Here is a 21,242-nt window from a genome sequence, read left to right as displayed (position 1 = left end):
ATCCTCTCTGGGAAATGCAGCCAGTCCCCAGCCCAAGGCAGGGGCTCCTCTCTGCCCAGCACCTGCTGCCAGGATGTTTGTGGGGCCAACACCGCCCTCACCCACCACCTTCACCACCAACGTGAGCTCCCCAAGGGCAGGGCGCTGGCTGGCTGAGCTGGGTCCCCAGCGCTCAGCCATGCATAGACAGAGAGTCTGGGAGGTTTCTTAACGCAGAGCTGGAAAGGTAGAGGCAGCCTGCCTGGGCGGTGTAGGAGTCCAGCCCTAACCTAAGTAATCCCTGATACCGACCAGAGGCGGGACCAGGGCACCTGTAGCCAAGGAAAGGCCATGCCAAAAGCATTCCAATAACACGGGGCCGCACGTCCTGGGCCGGCCCCCAGCACGTGCTGGGTTCCCGCCTCCGCGCCCACGGCCCAGCAGCCAGGCCATACCAACCTCCGCGGGGGAGCGGCAGAGGGGCGGAGAGAGGGAGCAGCGGGAATCAGCAGGCGCGCCTCCTGCAAGGAAGACCCGACCTCCACGCCCCCGCGCCCCCCACGCCTGCCGCTCACCCGCGCAAAGCAGGGGTCCCCGCGGAGCCGAGCCCCAGCCACGCTCCCCGTCCCCCCACCCGCAGCCAGCGGGTCGGCGTGGGTTGGAACGCCGGCCCCGCCCCGCCCCGCCCGCCTCGGCCCCGCCCCGTTGTGAGGTTATAAAACGCAGCGCTCGAGCGGCGATCGGAGTGGCCACAGCTGGGGCCTCGTCTTCTACGGCTGCTCCGACTGCCACGGGCCGCGCGCCCCCAGCGCCCCCAGCTCCCCGTGCTGTAGCCGCGCCGGCGTCCGCGCGGTCCCCGGGCTCCCGAGCTCGGCGCGAAGCCCTGGCCCCGGCGGCCGGGGCATGGCCAGGGGCGCGGGGTAAAGCGGCTTCCCGCAGGGCCGTTACGTGTACCGGCTGCAGCATGAAGACCCTCATAGCCGCCTACTCCGGGGTCCTGCGAGGTGAGCGCCGGCCGGGCTGCCCTAGTGAGCGCTCTGATGGCGGGTCTGGGCTGTCGTGGGAGGGGGCTTGGCGATGGGGCGAGAGTCTGGGGGGTCAGCTTGTCACCGCCTAGGGGGCTGCAGGGCCTTTCGCGCTTTCGTCCTGGGGTTATGAAGCTGCAAGAGGTTTTCAGGAAATCTGTGAAGGGCTTTAAGGCGACGGGAGCGTGTTCCTACTGTGAGGTTGTGCTGCTAAGGACTGGCCGCTGTGCAGTTAAGGTCCCAACCCCTTTTCTTTGGGGACAGCTTGCCGCCCCAACCCCCTCATAGATATCATCTAGGTCTGGTATGAGGGAAGAATAATGGTTACCTAGTCCGATCCATGTGTCCTGGCATGGTAGTCAAGTCTGGGTTCATCCTCCACGCTAGCGTTCGTCAGTATTTCAGTATTTGCAACCTCTGTTACATCCCTTTCCTTCCCCCAGCTTGTTTTTCTCATCTGTGAAACAGGGGTGATATTTGCAAACTCATCTCCAGCCCCTGCCTTGTTGGTGGCCCCTGGCAGTGCCCTCCCCTCAAGTCCTCACCAGGCAGAGCAAGGGAGAGAGACTGGATGGGGCAGAGTGGCAAGGGTTTTGCAATCCCCCCGACACAACAACCAGAGAACATGCCTGACTGGGGCAGGTGTGCCCACACTGTCCTCTACCCAATACCCATCCTCCAGGCAAGGCCCTGTGGCCCACTCAGAAGCAACTATGAGCCTGGCACCTTAGACAGTGGGGTGGAGGACCCCGGTGCCCTCCAGTGTGGCCCAGGCCCCTGGAACTGAATCAGGGGCAGAGTTGAGATCAAACTCCAGAGCTTTTCCCCCTCAAGGAAGAACATCCCTTCCACCTCCCACATCACCCCTTACCCCCCACCCCATAGCTGGAGAAACTGAAGTTGGAGAAGTGCATGACTTGCCCAAGGTTTCCTTAACAAATGCCTTGGCCGTGGGATTAAACACGAATCCGGGAGACCCTGGGAAGTCCTCACAGCTGTCCTGGTCTGAGTGTCTGTCTTGCTTGAATCCAACCTCCCTCCCTCCCTCCCCCTAAGTCTTTATTCTGCTGAACCTGTCCTACTTAGGGTTTTCTTTAGTGACTAACAATCATTTACTCCACCCAGCTTCATTATAAAAGTAAAACATGATAATTATTGGAATTTTGAAAAATATCAAAAAAACAGAATGAAAATAAAAATTGCTGGTATTGACTATCCAAAGATAGCATTCTATTGCCATTTTAGTATATTCTTTATAATTTTATTTATATATATGTGTGTGTGTGTGTGTATATATATATATATATAAAGTCAAGGGCATGCTATATATATAGTTCTGAATCCTGTTTTCTCCCTCTTGATGTTCCATCATGAGTATTTCCTTCTGTTATTCAAAATCACTTATAATATTCTAATGGCTGTATCCCAGTTTAACCGTGTCCTGGCATTGTTGTTGTTCTCTGTGTGACTGTTGCTATGTCTGCCCCTATTGGTTTGGGTGCTGTTTGCCCTTGGAGAAGTACTGAGCCGCGGTTGCCATCTCTCGGGAGGCAAGCCACCTGAGCTGCCCCACGCACCTGGCCCAACAGCCCCTGACAGCCCCTTCTCTCACTTAAGAATGCTGGTCTGTTCACTGGGGTTATGAAGCTGCCAGAAGCTTATGAAGGCCCATAAGAAGGGAAGAAAGGGACTTATCCATATTCATGCTTTTAAAAATGTGTTTGTCTCCAGGAATGGGCCAGGGCTGCTCTCCGTGCTAGTCCTTCCTGGTGCCCCCCCTTCCGTCACCTCTGCTGTCTATAGGCTGGGAGCTGTATCTTCCAGGAGCCAGTGACCCTGACTCTCATGGTGTGGACCTAGAGTTTGTTATTTAGGAGGACGCCTAGGGAATGATTTTGACCAAGTGACTTAATATCGTATCAGGAGCATTTCCCCGTGTTGTTATCAGATCTTGAAAACATTTTTGTTTAATTGGCTGCAAAGAATTCCATCATGGGTTATAGCAAGGGCTGGTATGACATGCAAACCAATCAATTTAGCTCTGGAGCTGCTTTGGTGAAAGACTGGGTGGGGTAGGGGAGGGTGCTGAAGCAAAGTTTGTGTTATCTGGGCATCTCCATTAGACCTGCTTTCTACATCCTTGGTCTTTGACAACACTCCCCAGTGGCCTGGTTTGCCTCTGTAAATAAGGTTCCACTGCTGTGAGGCGGTGAACACCCTGTTAGTGGCCGTATTCAAGGAGAGACCGTGGATTCTGTGAAGGGAAGTCCTGCAATGGGTGAGAGATTGAATAGATTCCTTGGTGTCTGGTTTCTTGGCCAAAAGGAAAGTGCTGCTGGGGGAGCATGGGTACGTGGGTGTCTGTTTAGGGGGTGGGGGGCGTGGGTGTTGATAGGTTTTCCTCTCTGACGGACTATTCTGTGCCTGCGTGGAGGCTGCAGAGTTGGTCTCATTTGCATCTCTTCCTTTGCACCTGGACGGGAGGCTCTTCAGGTGAGAGCCCTGATGCCTGCCAATATCTCCAGGGTGCGACCCATGGCCCAGCATGAAATGGTGGCAGCTCCAGTAAAATTCTAAGCTGATTTGTTTTGTGTGGCTCCAGAGAGCAAGACCAGGAACAGAGGGACTCTGGGGGCAGGTTTTGATATAATGGAGGAGTTCTTTCTAACAGCTGTTGAAGACTGCAACAGGCTCAGTGTGGGTGAGGGTGGAGCTCCCCATCACTGGGAGGAAGCAAGTGGGCACTTGGTGGGGAGTAAAACTAAGGCTGGATTGTGGGGGGATACCTCTAGAGCTGACGGTTGATAGTTACCTAACCCAGTCAAAAATTATGGCACGAGGACATCATTCATGCTCCCTTCTCCTCCTTGTTTGTAGCTTTCCCCCTGCCCTGTCCCACTTCCCCAACTGCACAGAGGCCACTGTGGGGTTATCTGGGCTACCAAGGGCTCATCTGGGCTGGGAAAGAAGGACCAAGAGGGATATTTATTAGCAGGTTGGGTGAGTCAGTAACCAGTGTGGAAATCCTGCCCCACCCCCATCCTCCCACCTCCAAATTCAGCAGCAGCGCTTGAGTCATAAAATCATAGCTATTTGTTAACACTGGATAGGGCCCAGCCTGTATGCTACAGACGGGACACAGGGCCCCGAGAGAAGCCTCGGGTCCAGAGCTATCAAAGCCAGGGTTAGAACCCAGGTCCACCTCCCAGTCTGTGACTTGCTTCCTTAAGCCAAGAGAGAAGTACAGGGAGGCGGCAAAGGGCTGCGCACAGGGCGCTGGCTGCTGTAGGTGCAGCAGCTTCCAGTTTTCATGATGTGGTGGCAGATCACACCTCCCAGGCTTTTTCAGGAAGCCCTCCCACCCCAGCTTGCTCTGATGGCTGGAGACACCACCAGCCCCCAGAGCTTTGATGCCAGCTGAACTGACAGTTGCCCCACATCCTTGTGGCCACAAAGCCCCACGTGAGCAGCTCCACTGCTTCATGACCTCATTCCTACCATGTCGTGTGCCGGAACTGCTACTGTCTTCCTGTTCCTGCAGCGTTCCCCCAATTCAGTCCTATCTTGCTCAGGGTTTTTTTGTTTTGTTTTTAATTGATTTCAGAGAGGAAGGGAGAGGGAGAGGGAGATAGAAACATCAACAATGAGAAAGAATCATTGATCAGCTGCCTCCTGCACTGCATCCCTCACACTGGGGATGGAGCCCATGACCTGGGCATGTGCCCTTGACTGGCATCAAACTCAGGACCCTTCAGTCCACAGGCCGATGCTTTATCCACTGAGCCAAGCCCGCTAGGGCTTGCTCAAGGTTTTTGTGCTGCCCTTCTGCCCAGATCTTTGCATGGCTGGCTTCTGATCAGTCTCCTCAAAGGCCTTTTCTGACCATGCCATCTTGGGAGTCCCCACAACTTGTTTGATTTTTTTTTATCATTCTTTTCATTTCCTAACTTATCATGTGGACTTAATCGTGTAGGTCATTGTCTCCCCCATAAGAATGTCAGCGCCTTGGGAACAGGGACCCTGTCTGTCTTCCTCAGTGTTGTGTCCTCAGCATTAGCACAATGCCTGGCATGTGGTAGGTGCTCAGAAAATATTTGTTGAATGAATGAATCATTAATGGGCCCTCGGCTCTCTTGAGAGCCGCCCTGTTCCTCTTGGCAGGAAGCTCTGCTTGTAGCCTCAGTGTGGTTCCTTGATCGGTCCTCAGGCCTCCCCTTTGTCCGCCTGTGCTAGGGCTACAGCTCTCTCCTGCCCTGGAGACACCCACAATCTCATGAGAAGCTGGATCTAGGGCTCAATATAAAGTAGGTAGAGCCGGCTTGCCATGGTCCCCCTCATTGCTTCCAGGGCTTAGAAGCCAGAGAGCTAGAATTCCAGCCCTGGCTTCCCCCTGGGATGTGACTGGCAGCTTACTTCCCTTCTGGGGACCTCACTCCCCCTGTAATAGAGGATCAGAAATCCCAGGCTCTCAGGAAGTGAGAGTTTGAGTGAGCGTGGATGGTAAGTGCTTTGTAAACCAACCTGTGACTCTCAAGTTAGTCCTTGTCTGTCCTGTGTGACTGTGTGCGTGCAACAGGCCCCAACACTATGGAGAGTAGCAGGCTCTGCTGGGGCATCCAGGAAGCTTCACCTTGGTGGGGACCGTGCGGTTTATTGATGAAGCACCTCTGAGCATTAGACTCTGTACTGCATACAGGTTGGTCAGCCCTGGTCTCTGCCTTTGAGGAAGTGAGACTGGGGGGTGAGGGTAGGGGGGAAGGATGTATAAAAGATGACTATACAGTGACAGGGAAGGGAGCAAGGGGAACTGGAAGTCCTGAACGTGAGGGTGGGGCAGCTAAATCATCTTGGGGCCAGGGAAGGTTTTCTGCAAGAGGACATTCAGTCTGTATATGGGAAGATGAATAGGCATTAGCAAGGCAGGAGAAAACATTCGGGATCAGGTATAAACAGAGCATGAGATTTGGGTGGGAGTGGCAGTCTCGCGGCGAGGCCTCCAAGTCACCAACCTGGGCTGAAGCCCTGGTATGTATGCTAAGAGGCCGAGACCCGAGACTCAGACCCGTGTCCAGGCCTGGGGTGGCTCACCTACACCCTTGGGGCGGGGAGGGGGAGTTTGCAGGTGGAGGAGCCTGGTGCCCTCAGTTTCTTGGCCTCTACCACTTCTGGGGGCTCCTGATATGGAGCTGCTGCTAGTAGATTTGAGGGCCTGGGTGTAGGAGTCAGGCTTGGCACCTTCCTCACTCTTAGTCTCCTCATCTAAATGGGCAAAAGCATCATAATAGTATCCGCCCAGGTTCTGCTGCAGACCCAAGGAAGCTGAACTGACAAACCATTTGGGCAAATCAACAGAAGCAGAAAATGTGAATTCTTTTCATTGTTAGAGTACATTTAACAGCCCTGAGCAAAGGGCCAGGAGTCTCACCCTGCATCTGCTTCCCGTGTGAACTTGGATGAGACCCTGCCCTCTTGGAACATGGACCATCTCACCTGTACAGTGAGGAGGGCTGGCTGAAGTGGGTCCCCTCACGTTCATTCCAGATCTGCTGCAGAAATGTGATTCCAATCCTGCCCCTAAATGCTGCGGGGCCCTGTCCTCAATTTGTCCCTGTAAAAAATGGGCTCATGCCCTGCACGGGGCCAGGTAAGTGCCCCAGAAGAACTTAGCTCCCCACGCTTACTCATGTGTTGTGAAAGGAGCCTATTTTGAGGACTCCTTGGTGACATACCTACAGGCTGGTGGGTTGTCATGGCAACCCTCCTACTTCAGTAGCTATTTTTTTAATGTGTCAGAAGGTGGGGGTGGAGAAAGCAGGCCATTGGGTTCCTCATCAGTCACCTTGATGGTCCTGTTTATCATTCCCAAGTGTTAGGAACATGGCATCCTAAGAGCCCCACTTCCTTGACCTCTCCTCCCAGGACTTTCTCTACTTCCTGAAAACCAAATACTTGACAATTCAGGTCTCCAGAGTAGCCCAAGGAGGGGCTTGTAGTCTCTTAGGGAGGCCTCTTGTTGATAAAAGTTCATTAGTAGAGTCTAGCAGAGCACAGAAGGTCCAGGTTGTCAGGACCTCAGATTTCAGCTGATCTCACCTAAAGTCCTAATTTAGTGCCACTGAGGAAACAGATCTAGGATTGGAGGAGGCCAGGGTCCCTGCGTCTGAGGAGACTCGGGATGCTGGCTCCCTGCCTGTATCCTATGCAGGAGGCCCTGAGGACCAACAGGCAGGAATCCACTGAGCCCAGGCGGGGTCCCGGTGGCCAAGCCAGTAGCTTCCCAGCCAGGACACCCCCACAGCTGTGTGTTGGCTTTCCCCTTGGGCCGGATATCCCAATGGCCCTGTTGTACGGACCCCTCATTTGCAAAACAGAACTCTTAAAGTGGGAATTATTAGTTTTTCCAGAAAAGAATTCACCAGTGTGTCAAGACCGGGTAAACAGCTGGCCAGTGGCCATGGGGCCCTTAGGCACCAGCTGCGGTCAGTGGAAGGAATGGGAGGGGTGGGCCACAATCTTCCTGGCCTTCAGGCGGGTGTCCAGAACTCCTTGCCTGGCATTTCTGGTCCTTCATGGCTCCCTCTTCACTTTCTCACCTAGACTCAACTCACACTCTTCTTGCTCCAGCCTGGCTGAGCTACTTGCCGTTAATTCCTCAAACCTATGCTGTCTCCCTTCCAGGCCTTTGCAAATACCATTTGCAGGACCAGTACTCGGGGTCCTGACCCTGCACCTCCTGGCAGCCTGGCAAACTCTTGCTCAACCTTTACATCTCACCTGCCCCATCACTTCCTCCAGAATGTCCTCCAGGGCTTAAGGTCTTCCCTGGCCCTGACTTACTCTTTGTGCCTAATTAGCATAGCCCTGTCTCCTGGGGCTGTCATGGGGGGGGGGGGGGTTAGGTGGCCCTGGGGCAGAGCTCAGCCTCCAGCAGATGTCCCAGAAGCAAAGGCGGGGCCTGCAGCACCCTCGTGCAGAACCTGGCTTGTAAAAGGTACTTAGAAAGCACTTGTTGAATGAATGCTAATGTTTGGGCTCCACCTCTTCCTCCCTCTAGAGCAGTGGTTCTCAACCTTCCTAATGCCGTGACCCTTTAATACAGTTCCTCATGTTGTGGCGACCCCAATGTCATTGTTACAAATTGAACATAATTAAAGCATAGTGATTAATCACAGAAACAATATGTAATTACATATGTGTTTTCCGATGGTCTTAGGCGACCCCTGTGAAAGGGTCGTTCGACCCCCAAAGGGGTCGTGACCCACAGGTTGAGAACCGCTGCTCTAGAGCCTTCCACTGCTACCCTGCCTTTAACACCCCCACCCCCCCACCCCTCAGCTGGAGGAGACCTTTCCCTCCTGATTCCCCAGAAAGTTCCATGTGACCCTCTGTCATGGCCCAGGTCAGTTAGCTGTGGACTGGGCTTATCTCTCTTCTTGTCCAGGGCCTGTTTGTTCATCTCGGTGCCAGCGAGCATCCAGTCATTCAGCCAACATTGATTGAGCACCTGCTCTGTGCCCAGCACAGGGATCCCGATAAATAAGACGTGGTCCCTGCAAACACATGCACACTCTTTCTGCTAATGAGAGGGGCTGAGTAGAGGGGTGAGGTGGGGGCATGTGGGGTGGGTCAGCCCCCAATAGCAAGGAAGGTCTCTAAGGGGCCAGCACTCAGCGCCTGGCTGGTACTGAACCAGTGGCCGGACTGGACTTGCAGATGACAGAACTCTACCTTCTGGGAATGCAGGCAGGGCCAGGAGTGTGGGAAGACTTCCTGGTGGGAAGGAATGTCGGGCTGAATATGTGAGGTGCAGAATGGGGACATTTTCATGGGCACGTCTGGCAGAAGCCCAGCCCTGGACTCGGATTCTAAAATAATAGGCATGACCCTCCAAAGCCACGACTGACTCATCATCATGTGTGAAGTCCCACTGAAAGCTACCTGGGGCCTGGAAGGGAGCTTGCCTTTGACCTTGAAGATGTGCCATCTCTTTGGCACTTGGCCTAGCTTCGGGGACAACCCTGGGGCTGGAAGGGTCATCAGGGGTGTTGGTATGTCCACCCTCTGCCTCCATGCAGACTTGCACCCAGTTCTTTAGAGTAGCTTGGGGTGACTTCCTCACTGTGTCCTTGTCAGCTGGTGGCCCAGGGCAGAGCGTAGGTCCCAGTGGGCCCCCAAGGCAGGGTCCTTGGGACGTGAGCAGGATGATTTCCCACTCACAGAGCCCCAGGGGCTGTTCACATCTCTGTGACCTCATTGGCATCTTCCTAGGTCTGTAACAGAATGCCACACACCATTGGGCCTTTTCCATAAGTTGTTTCGATTCTTCACAACAATCCTGGGTCATAACTAACGAGGACACTGAGTCTCAGACAGGGGCAAGGACCTTCAGGATCTCACAGCAGGTAAGAGGTCAGAGGCAGGGTTTGAATCCGCCAGCACCGCAGCTCCAAAGCAGGACAGTGGTCGCTGTACCCATTAGACAGGAGAGGACACCAAGGCTCACTTGGTAATTACCCGGCATTCACATGAAGCTCCTGCCTGTACATTATCTCATTTAATTCCCACAACAGCCTGCCGAGGTAGGAATTAGCTCCACTGTACAGATGAGGAAACTGAGGCTTGCACAGGAAGTGACTCACGAAAGCTTTGCTTCCTGCGAGTTAGGGGCCAGACCCTCCTGACGCCCAGCTTCCTGTCCATGGCATCGTCCCAGGCTGCTGTGAGGAGCCCCCTCCCCAGACATCGGTATGGAAGGTGGGTGGAGGAAGCAGTGCGGGCTGTCCGGAGACATGACCTTGTGCTCCTGCCTCTGAATGGAGGCTGGCTGTGCTCAGAGGGTCCTCCCACCCCTCTCTCTAGCCCATGACCCCCAGGTTACTTCTCTTCCTAGCTCACTGCCTGACACACTACATCACACCTTCACCTGTAGGTGCTTTATCTCCCCCTCAGCAAAATTTAAGGCCCTAACGGGCGAGACCTCCTCTGCTGTGTTCGCTGCTGCTTCCCCGGTGACTAGGACAGTCTCGGCACTTCCTCTGTGCTGCCGGCTTCAGTCTTGTCTCTGGCCCCATCCATCTCCTCAGGCAGCCATTTCTGACCACTTCAGCCCTCTCCGACTTCTCTCTCCTCCGCTTCATTTGGGGTAAACATGAGCCCCATTCCTGGGTCCTAGGACATTCTGTTTGGGCCTGCCTCTGCACAGCTCCCTCTGTCTGTCCCGCAGTCCACCCCAACCACTCCCCTCCTCTTTGCCTCCCAGAATCCTGTGGAGCTCCGCAGGGGCTCCCTGTCAGCACCCTCGCCCTGTTCCCTCTTCGTAGCCCACACCTTTGCGTTTGCCCATTGTTAGTGCCCCTCCCGCTCTGATCGCTGATAGAAGCGAAGGCGGTAGCTATCATTCAATTCCCTAACAAGTGCCAGATGCACCTCACATGCGTTTTCTTCACTTAGTCTTCCCAGCAACCCCATGGGCTGGGATTCCTGACCTCATTTAGCAGACGAGACAACAAACCGGGAGAGGCTCAGTGACTGGCCCACGGTCCCAGAGCCATGCAGGGGCAGAGCTGGCCCAGGGCCCTTTTTCAGATTTATGGGGATTAGAGGTCAGACCCTGCCCCCTCCGGCTTGTTTGAGAGGAAACCCTGTGTTCATCAGCCCCGGGTGCACCTCCCTGGTCACTCTCCTATCAGATGTTGAGCAAGGAGGTGTTCAGACATACCCACCCCCACCCCCAAGCTGAGCCGTGGATTGAGGGCTGTTTGGCCCCACTGCTGTGAGCAGCTCCGGCTTAACCCTTGCAGCAGGAGCTCAGTTTGTAAGAACCATGGGTGGGGGTGGGTGCTCACATTCCTTGCCCAACCAGTCCGCAGGAGAATGTCCCCACGAGACTGGGGCATGGAGTGGGCAGAGCAGACAGCCCTCCATCGCCTGCGGGTGTGTCCCTGAAGTCTGGGTGTGGACTGGCTTGGTTTGGGGACCAAGCCCTCAACAGCGTGGCATCGTGGAAATGAGGGACTCAGCGCCCAAATGCCTGCCTTGAGTCCTGGCTCCCCTATCTCCTGACCTCAAGCAAACGGTTTAACCTCTTTTGCTTCACCTTACTTCAGTTTCCTTCTCTGTGAAATGGGGTTCCTGCCTTGTCTGCCTTCCTGGGGAGTGGTGTGGACAGAGAAGCCCCACACAGCTATGAGGGGAGGGGATGCCGGGTGCGAGAGAGCCGCTCTGGGCCTCTCTGGCAGCTCCACGCCCTCTGCCTGCAGCCCAGAGAGGTGAGTGACTCGGCCATCTGCCCTCCCCCAGCCCGGGAGATATGAGCTGCATACATAAGCGGTACCTGGGAGCAGCTATTTGAATCGGCTCTTGGGAATTTTTCTTTATAGTCAGCTTACTCTATGGCCTGCCTTGTCTCCCTCCATGAGAAAGGGACATCTCTGTCGGTAGGGCTTCTGTTTCCATCACAGGTGGGAAAACCCATGCTCAGGGAGGGTGAGAAGCTCACCTTCTCTGCCTTCACCCCATCTCCAGGGCCCCCAGTGATGGGGCTGGAGCAGGCAGCCCAGTCTAACTCGGGCTTCTAGGCCGTCAGCCACCTCGGGGGCCTCTGGGTTAGTTCATTCATGTCATAAACCTCTACGAGCTCCACTGTCACAGGCCCTACATAGGGCTCTGGGCACACAGATGAGTTAGGTCCCAGCCTGGCACTCAGGCGACACTGGCAGAGGAGGATGGCCACATCAGTAGACACCAGCTGCAGTGGACGTGCTGAGAGGGTGTTCTGAGCACGGTGTGCCGAGGGAGGCTGGGGCAGGGGTGCCGAGGGTGCAGATTGGACTTGTGACTTGGCTAGATGCTGAGGCTCCCTGCCGGCCCCACCCAGGACTCGGTGTGAAGGTGGCAGTGGTAGCATCTGATTGCAGCATTGGCATCCAACTAGCTTCTGCTGGACCCCTGCCAGCCACAGCTGGGCCAGAGGAGGTGCTGATAGATGAGCGGTGAGGACTGGCCGAGGCCTGGGGGTGCCCAGCTGAAGCCCCACTTCCTATTTGCTAGGCAACTGTACCAAGACACTTGCAAGGTGGCAGGGGGGTGGCATCCTCAGGAGGGTGGACACCAGAGTCCAAGCAGTGAAGAGACTGCAGAGTTCATCCTCCCTACCCCCCTATTAGAGATGGGGAACTGACGCCCAGAGAGGTGAGTGGCTTGGCCATCGTTAACGCATTGTTGACAGAGCTGGGACTGGAACCCCAAGGCCCACTGCGATTTAACCTACAGCACAAGATGCCTACTCCCGGCTGCCCTCGGGAGGAAAACAAGTCATTCATTTCCCCGTGCCCTCCCAGCCTTCCCCCACTTAGTTGTGGGGAGGAGAGAGAAGGAACTTGGGGCACCTGTAGCATAGAGGCAGCATGCAGTCCGGGAAGTTGGGGCTGAATCGAGTCCAACTCTGCCACCCTCTGAGTTAATGACCTTGGCCCTGTCGCTTCCCTCAGCCATTTTATCACCATCAAATGGGAATGATGATGCCCGACTGCCAGGCTCGGTGAGGAGTTGGAGTGCCTGTGGAAGGGCTTTGGAGGCCCCGAAGCTCTATGGGCCACGTGGGCAGCACACCTATCACCCAGCACGGCAGGGAGGGAGCCTGGGAGCCTGAGGAGCAGCCAGAACAGAGACCTGCTCTTCTTCTTGCTCAGCAAACCTTTCTAAGTATCACTCTGGCCATGCCCTGGGATCCCAGATGTGGATCAGACCCAGGCCTGGCCCTTGTGTAGCTCCGACTGTGATGGGAGAATGGACTTGTGATCAGCAGTTAGTACAAGGTGAGGAACAGTAGAGCCCAGAGGGAGGATTCCATTTCTCTGTCTTATTTCTCCATTCAACTGGCCTCTCCTGATTTTATCTTCAGACAGATTCTCTGTCTGGGGCAGGGGGTGGGGATGAGGGGTGGACGTGGGTGTAATATAGCCCCTGACAGTTCCAAGCTTGCACGGGCCTTAGAGTTTATAATCTCAGCGAAGGAAAGATGACCTCTCTCCAAAGGCTCACCTTATCTGGGTTTTGAAAGATCTGTCTTGTCTCATTGTCAGGGGGTCATCAGGTGGACAAGGCAAGGAGCGGCTTTCTAGACAGAGAGGCAATGACTTGATATTTCTTAGGCCCACCCGGGGCTTCCACTGGGGCTGGGGCTCAGTATCCTGGACAGGCCAGCACCTCGGGCTGGGCGCTGTGGTCAGCCAGGTCTGACCCTTGCGGACAGGAGGCAGCCGAGCAGGCCCAGGCCTGAGGAATGCAATGGTAGCTTCTTCCTGGACCCCCACAGGGACACCTGCCATTCCTCAGAGGACTTCGATTTCCCACTTGGTTGCAGAGCTGGCTGTCGGCCATAGTTGGGACAAGGCTGGGTGAGAACAGACTGCATGGTGTGGGGAAAGCCTGGCTCTGGCCAACTTGCTATGGGGCCTGGGGGAGTCTCTTAGGCCCTCTTCTTCCTGTCCGAGTCAGGATTGGACAAGACGGTCCTAGTTCCTGCACGCTGCCCTTATCTAATTGTCGGGGATCTCTGATACGCTGAGCAGAACCAGGTCTTTTCAGTTGTTTCAATGGGGGGTATGTCATCAATGGGGAATTGTTACATCTTTCTTTCCCCCACAAGCAAGAGCGCCACATGGTGATGAGTGCTGCCAGGTGGCTGGCCCTGACCCAAGGGCAGGGGCTTGACCCCAGCCCTTTCCTTAAGCACTGCTCAAGCTGTTGGCCTTGGGGTCCTGTTTGCAGTAGGAAGTGGCCAAATAAGACAATGACTCAGTGACTGATGTCCTTCCCTCTGGTGCCTGCCCTCCCCGCTTCCCTTCCCCTTATCTCCCCCCCCCCCCCCCCCCCCGCAAGCAAGGGTAGAGGTAGAGGCCCCTAGCTCCTTCCTCCGCCCCTGCCCCCACCCCAGACCTGCCCTACCTGAGACTTTGGACTGAGGATCTTGCTAAAATGCACATTTTGTTTCAGCAGATCCAGGCTGGGGCCCCAGATCCTGCATTTGTAAACAGCTCCCAGACCACACCTTGAGTAGGAAGGTGTTCGAGTCCATTCTGACTTCTCTCCATCTAGAGCACCCAGCCTGCCCCAGGCCCAGGGCGGGGACTTTCCCCAGCCCTTAGCCTACTCCTGGCTGCCAGGGCCCCTGCTTCACTTCCTCTGGCCCAGTTCAGGAGGCAGAGCCAGCTGCTAGGGGGTGATTTGGAAGGCCAGCCCTTGGACCAAGGGTTCAGGCCTATGCTGGGGCCTCACTTCCCTCCCCCAGGTCCCTCCCCAGGTTCTGAGCACAGCTCACCCTTGGACCTACTGTGTCCCATGGGCACTCGGCACCTGCTGTGGGGGAAAGGGAGGTGCCCTGAGCAGGCGGCAGGAATCCTGGATTCCAACCCTGGCTCTGCTGCCTGCATAACCCAGTGCAAGTCGGTGCTCCTCTCCGCAGTCTCCCTGGTGATCCTATTGGCTCTTCTAGATGACACCGAGGGCCCTCAGTCTCCAGGATGGGTCATCAGGGAAGTATGGGGGTGCAGAAGACCTGTGATGGTAGGATTTTTTAGAGAGAGGGTGAAGGACCAGTTATGGGCCCAACCTCTGGAATGCCTCTGTGGCCCAGCCTCTTTAGTTGCTTCAGTGATTTCACCTACTGCCACCTCTACCGCACCTATGCCTTTGGAGTATTAGATGCTATTGAGCACTCAACATGTATCGTACCCTGTCAGGGAGCCCTCTTGGTCTTGCCTGGGGTCACAATAGTGTGTGGATCCAAGATTTGAACTGACACCTGAGTCCTGCTGGACCAAGCCCCCTCCCTCTAACCCAGTAGAGCAGGGAAAGAGGACAGGACTGGTGTGTCTGCCTTGAGCGACCTGTGTTCCTCCTAAAAGTCAAAGCAATTGCTGACTTTCAGCTGATGAGCATTATGTTCCTTTCTGAACTCTGCTGTGACCTTGTTGCTCTACAGATTTTGAGGAAATGCAAAGGCTTGAGTTAAGCCCCTAGACCCGTGGTTGGCAAACCGCAGGTCACAAGCCACATGTGGCTCTTTGGCCCTTTGAGTGTGGCCACGAAGTTTCAATCGCACTGTACATGCGCGCCCACACGTGGTATTTTGTGCAGGAGCCAGACTCAAGGGGCCGCAGTTTGCCGACCACTGCCCTAGACCCCTCCCTCCCACTTCCACTCCCAGCAGTAGGCCAGTGTGAAAGGCCATGATAGCCTCAAGGACAAGACTGTGATGTAGTGCCTGGAGCCTTGCTGAGTGGGTGGTGTGAAGGAATGTTTGACTAGCACACAGTAGGCACTCAGTGAAGATACGCTGAGCGAGGGGCATGCAGTTGGGGCTCAGCAGACATGGGGTTTGAACTGTTCCACTCCTTTGGTCCAGCTGCTGGAAGGAGTGGGGTATGGGTTAGGAGCCTCGCCCAGGCTCTCCCCCAGTGCCGCCTCTCTTGCAGTCACCAGGCTTTCTGGCCTGGCTGCCCCTCAATCACTGAAGTCCAAGGCATCATCCTGGGGGACCGAGCCACAGAGCCAATTAAGTGAGCATACCTTGCCCTCACTTCCAGGCTTGGCACATGCTTGGTAGTGAACATAATTGCAGCCCTCAGTGTCCCAGGCAGCCTGAGCTCATTGGCCAGCAGGTCCTTTGCAAAGCAAAGGCCTGATTCCTCTTTAGGCCCCAAGCTTTGAGCACTGAGATGAAACTAAAAGTGTAAATCCCTCTGATGGTGCTAGTGGTGGTGGTCTCGGTGGTATTGGGGGTGTGGGCAAGAGGCCTCAGCCCCTTGGAAAGGGAATCAGTCCTGGGGACAAGGGGGTGGGGTAGGGATTCAGAGTGCTCAAAGTACAGATGGAGCAAAAACATTGCAAATTGGATGTTGAACCTCTGTCCTTGGCCTCACAGACAGATAGCAAAGGTTAAATATTTGTACTAGATCCAGATAAAGGGTAGGACAGGAGTTTGATGGGGGTGGAGGGAAGGAAGAGAACCGGCAGTGATGGAGAGCCTCCCCCAGCCTCGTTGGCTTCCTCATTTGGTCTCCAAAACCCTCTGAGGGGACACCATTCCCATTGGGTTTGTATAAACACTGGGGTCCAGGGAGGCATGTGAACAGCCCAGGATTTGTAGCTACTGCATGGCAGGGCTAGAATTTCCACTCATGTCTGTGTGATTTTGTGGCCCGTGTTCCTCTCCCATCTAGGAAGGGGCCTGTGGGAGGCAGGTTGGTGTCGGGGACTCTGAGGCTGGAGAGAAGGGGGGCAGCAGGCTGACGTCTCCCCCCTGTTACAGGCACCGGCTCCAGCATCCTCTCTGCCCTCCAGGATCTCTTCTCCGTTACTTGGCTCAATAGGTCCAAAGTGGAAAAGCAGCTACAGGTCATCTCGGTGCTACAATGGGTCCTGTCCTTCCTCGTGCTGGGTAAGCTGGGCCTTCCAGGGGGAGGGGAGGCAGGGGCCACCTCCCCATGTAGGTTAGAGCAGGAGCTCTGCTCTGCAGGGGTCGGGGAAAGAGCATCCTCCTACTTACCACCTTCTGGATCCCAGACTCAGCGCCCTACCCCAGGCATGCGGGAGGACTCCGTGGGAGTCAGTGGGAGGTGGTGGTACGGTTCCCATTTTACAGATGGGAAATCCAGGTCTCAGAGAAGGTAAGTAACTTGTCCAAAGTCACACAGATTTGAATTCACATCCATAGGACCCCCAAACCTATGTTTTCCCCATGTGCCACCCTGCCTCCAGCAGACATTTTCTGGCAGGTATGTTGCTTTGCCTTCGGGGGCTGTGATGCTGGGTTTGGGCCCTGGCTTTACCACAAACCAGCTCTGTGCCCTTACGCAGGTTCTGAGCTGTCTGAAACTTAGTTTCCTCATTTTGAATGTGCAGAAAATGCTGCCCAATTCACATGGCTTTTGTGGAGATTCAAGATAAGGAATGAGAGCAGCTGGTACAGGGCCTGGTCCCAGTGGGCCCTCACTCACCCCCTGCTGAACGCAGGCCCCGTCCAATGCTCCCTCCTCTCTCTCAACACCTCCCACGTCAGTGCTTGGGTCGCTGCTTCTGCAAGTCCTGGTTGATGCCCTCTCTCCCTGGTTGCCATCCAGACCAGGGGCAGGACATCACCGATTGTGTGGGCGGAGGAGAGGCCCCGTGCCTGGGGTAGGCCCTGCCCTCCCAGCAGCCTCTTCTCTTCCCCAGGCCCCCGAGTCTCCAGCATAATAAGTGGCTTCCCAGCTCACAGGCAGACAAACCTGCTCAGAGCAGCATGGAGTACATTCCAGCACCTGTGGGCGAGTCCCTGTGGGTGGCTACCCTTCAGGACTGTCCCGTCTAATGGGGATGATCGGGAGTTCCCCTGTCAGTGCTGAGCAACTGTCCTTCCAGGGGCGCAGGGGCCTCAGAGACCACATTTCCAGGCAGCTCTGTGCCGCCCCTCCCTCCCTTTGCAGGGCAGAGGGGTGGGACAGGGGTGCTATTTATCGAACCCCCACAATGTACCAGGCACCTGCTCTGTCTTTCCTTGACGTCTCACTTCACAAGTGAGTAAATAGAAACTCACGAAGGTTCAGTGAGACTCTGAAACAGCTGGTCTTCATCTTTAGACCCAAGAGTGGACTTTAGGGGGTCCACGAACCCCTGACATTAAATGCAAAATTCTATGTGACAGTTTGTGCATATTTTTCTGGGGTGAAAGGCAATTGCTGTCCCCAGATTCTTACAGGGACATATGGCCTCAAAAAGAGAAAGAGCCCTGGCCGGTTCGGCTCAGTGGATGGAACGTTGGCCTGCGGACTGTAGGGTCCCAGGTTCGATTCTGGTCAAGGGCATGTGCCTTGGTTGCAGGCACATCCCTAGTGGGGAGTGTGCAGGAGGCAGCTGGTCGATGTCTCTCTCTCATCGATGTTTCTAGCTCTCTGTCCCTCTCCCTTCCTCTCTGTGAAAAACCAATAAAATATTTAAAAAAAAGAGAGAGAGAGAAAAAAAACTACTGGTCCAGGGAATAGAACCAATTAAACTGGCTCCCTCGGGGCCCAAGCTCCCATCTCAGCCTGCATGCGGCTACTTAGAGTAGAGAGCAGTGTATCCCCTCCATTTTCAGGCAGGAAGTAGGGCCCAGTGGGGGTAGAGCCTTGGCCAGAATCACAAGAGAAGGAAGTGGGACCAAGAAAAGACACCATGGACCCCAGCCTCCCACATCCCTGCCTCTGATGCACCAGCTCCCTCAGTCCCCATTTGCGCTGAGGAGCCGCCACTTTCCCTGTGTAGTGGCTGATGGGGAACTGAGCAGCTGGTAGAACCCCAGCCCACACAGCACATGGCAGTCACTGGCCCCAAGCTGTAGGTTAACAATCCATCAAACCCAACCACAGCCCAGAAACCGGCCCAGCATCTTCCCAACGCCCTCCTGTAGGTGGGAGCCACGCCTGGTTGGATGGGCAGGTTGGCTGAAATGCTGCTAATTACTGCCCTGAGCACCCCGCCTCTCCCTCCCGCTGCCACCCAACTCTGCTGGCAGAGGCTGCTGTGGCCCCATCGGCCTCCCTCTGGCACAGAGCCACTTCACCATTTTTCTGCGTAGACTCCTCTGGCATTCTGATCAAGGCTGCAAACGTCTCTCGATGCTTTTAAATGTGTAATACTAAGTACATTGGATTTAAAAGGAAGCCACTGATACAGAAAACTGAGGATGTTGAAATATAGGTAAACACACATTAAGAAATCAAATTAGACATATAGTAACCCATCTGTGCTTTTTGTTATTATAGTAAATAAAAAGATCTAGCAGCAGGACTAATCATTACTCTGACTCTTAAGTAGTGATGCGAATTAATGATTTTTCAAGATATCTGCACCTGCTATAAATGTGATGAAAACACCTTTGTTTTCTATTGGTGTCACTGTCAACAGCACTGCTACTACTACTGTGGTCTCTTACATTTGTAAATGAAGGAAATACTGAATTTCCATAAGAGATGGGTAAGAATTAAGATGTTTTTTCCCCCCATCCAAGTCCATGAGTCCTTTGATTGGACATTTAACTGTGTTAAGTCCTCTTCACATGCCGTCTCATGTCATCTTCCCAGCACCCTGTGAGGAGGTTGAGGGTCAGGGATGGGCAGCGGCCTGTGAGTGGCAGGGCCAGGGTTTCATGGAAGAGCATGTTCGTGCTCTTCACGGACCCTCTGCTGCCTCTTGGCCCTGCTCACGGGCCTCCGGTCTCAGGAGCTTCACTGAGATGTGGGGAGGGGTGCGGGGGGCGGGGTGTGCAGGTGGCCCTGAGCCGTCCACACTGAAGCCAGTGGGGCCTTGAAGCAGTTGTTTACGGCCCAGAGACCGCAGCACTGGTTCCTCTGCAGCCCTGTGACCTACAAGGGTAGAGCAGGGAGCCCATTGTTCGAAAAGTAGGATTAGGCTCTGATAAAGGAAGGTCATTCCATGGTTGAGTTCATTTTTGCTCAGTAAGCCTTTCCTGTGTTGTTTGCTGGGGCTGGAGAGGTTAATCTGACCCAGTTCCCAGCTCCCAAGGTGCTCAGAGGCTCAAGGGCCAGCTGCCGGAAGGAGTCTGGTGGGGGAGGCAGACGATGAGTGCTGTGAGAGGGGCTGTGGCCACAGGGGGAGCAGGGGGAGTGGGACCCCCGCTGAGAAAGTCCTGAACTGGGATACAGTCTCCAGACGCTCCACCTGTTCTCGTTTCCTCCATCCAGGCTGCCTTAGCCAGGAGTGAGGATAGTGGGCAGGGACTCCCACCTTCGCAGAGAGCCCGGACATCGAGGGTGGGCCTGGGGCCCCGCCTCTCTAGTCCTGCCGCCCATCAGGAGAATTAGCTTTGATGACAGCAGGTTTCCAGGCTGCTCGGCCCCTGGCTGGAGCCTCACCGCCCCGCCCAGGCCCACCTGGAGTGCCCACCTGGCTTCTTTAGGAGCTGGAATACCTACTGGCTCTTTCCCAGGCCCAAGAAAGGGGACCAGTGGCAAACTGCTCAACTGTGAGTGAGACGTGGCCGTTCACCAAAGTGCTTCACAGGCTGCCTCTAACCGGTTCCGTAGGCGGCAGGTGCTTCCCTAGAGACCCATCTTCCCTGCCTGTGACGTCACGCTCCTAAGCTGGTCCTGGAAAACGGCACGCCTGGCCACGCTGTGTGCACCGCCCCTCCCCGGACAGTTGTGCTGCTTTCAGCCGCCTTGGGGAGAGGCTAGCTCAGGAGTCGAGAGCAGGACTAGATTCTGAATGACAAGGGACGGCCATTTTCCTGCCCTGAGACTGTGGAGAGTCTGTGTCTGGGAAACCAGGGGAGGCTCAGCAGGAAGAAGAGAGTATGGCATCCTGAGCCAGGCAGCCCTAGAGCGCCCCTGACCAGCAGAGGGTGGGCATGCAGCCAGGGCAGTGGAGAGGGTACTGGACACAGGCCTGCTTCTACCAAGCATGCGTACCCGCTGCGCCTGGCCCTGTGCCGAGGCTAGGGGGCAAAGAAGTGATGGCCCCCTCGGGCAGAGAATTCAGAGGTGAGAGCCACACGGGGGGATAGTATCATGTTGGGGAACAGTCTTGAAGAGCTGAAGTCTGAGCTTCTGAGGCTGGGAAATTGGACAGAGAGAAGCCTGCTGAGGGCATCTAGGGTTGAGCCAGGAGGTAAACCAGGCTTGGCATGGCCTTTCCTTCTCTCCATGCCAAGTGCCAGGTCATTCAACCTTATGGCCAGCAGGCCCAGAACAAAGTGAACACAGGAAAGCTGGCCCCAGGCAGGCTTCTCGGTATCCTGCTGGGGGTTTGAGAGGTGGGGCTGATGGGCTCCGGGCTTTGGCCTGGGGCCACCTGGCACTTCCTCATGTAGGAGGTGGCCGGCCCTCCTCCTGGGGCAGGAATCCTCAGCTCTCATGTCCCTCTAGTGCAGTGGTTCTCAACCTGTGGGTTGCGACCCTTTGGCGGTCGAACGACCCTTTCACAGGGGTCGCCTAAGACCATCCTGCAGATCAGATATTTACATTACGATGCATAACAGTAGCAACATTACAGTTATGAGGTAGCAACGAAAATAATTTTATGGTTGGGTCACAGCATGAGGAACTGTCTTTAAAGGGCCAGGAGGTTGAGAACCACTGCTCTAGTGGCAGTCTGGGGCTTCTAATTTTTGGTAAATAACTAAAGCTTGGTGCGGTTTATGGTTTGAATCCTGGCTCTGCCACTGTTTTGCTGGGTGACCTTGGGCAAGTTACCCTC

The 21,242-nt window shown here is 55.2% G+C and overlaps 1 protein-coding gene across 2 annotated transcripts in view; it reads left to right on the top strand.

The window, feature by feature from the left end:
- Positions 1–717: 717 nt before the first annotated feature.
- Positions 718–21,242, top strand: part of DGAT2 (diacylglycerol O-acyltransferase 2) — a 33,498-nt gene continuing 12,973 nt past the window's right edge. The window contains exons 1-2 of one of the 2 annotated variants that reach the window (XM_059708408.1): positions 718–983; positions 16,318–16,446. In XM_059708408.1, coding sequence (XP_059564391.1) covers positions 944–983; positions 16,318–16,446 — 169 coding nt within the window. In that variant the 5' untranslated portion in view covers positions 718–943. Of the gene's footprint in view, positions 984–11,838; positions 12,821–16,317; positions 16,447–21,242 lie in introns of those variants that run through there. The other variant, XM_059708407.1, reaches the window with a different exon arrangement.

This window comes from Myotis daubentonii, chromosome 9 (assembly GCF_963259705.1).
Source record: "Myotis daubentonii chromosome 9, mMyoDau2.1, whole genome shotgun sequence".
Taxonomy (NCBI): domain Eukaryota; kingdom Metazoa; phylum Chordata; class Mammalia; order Chiroptera; family Vespertilionidae; genus Myotis; species Myotis daubentonii.
The sequence above is the reverse complement of the archived record's forward strand: the minus strand, read 5'-3'. Positions and strand labels throughout refer to the sequence as shown.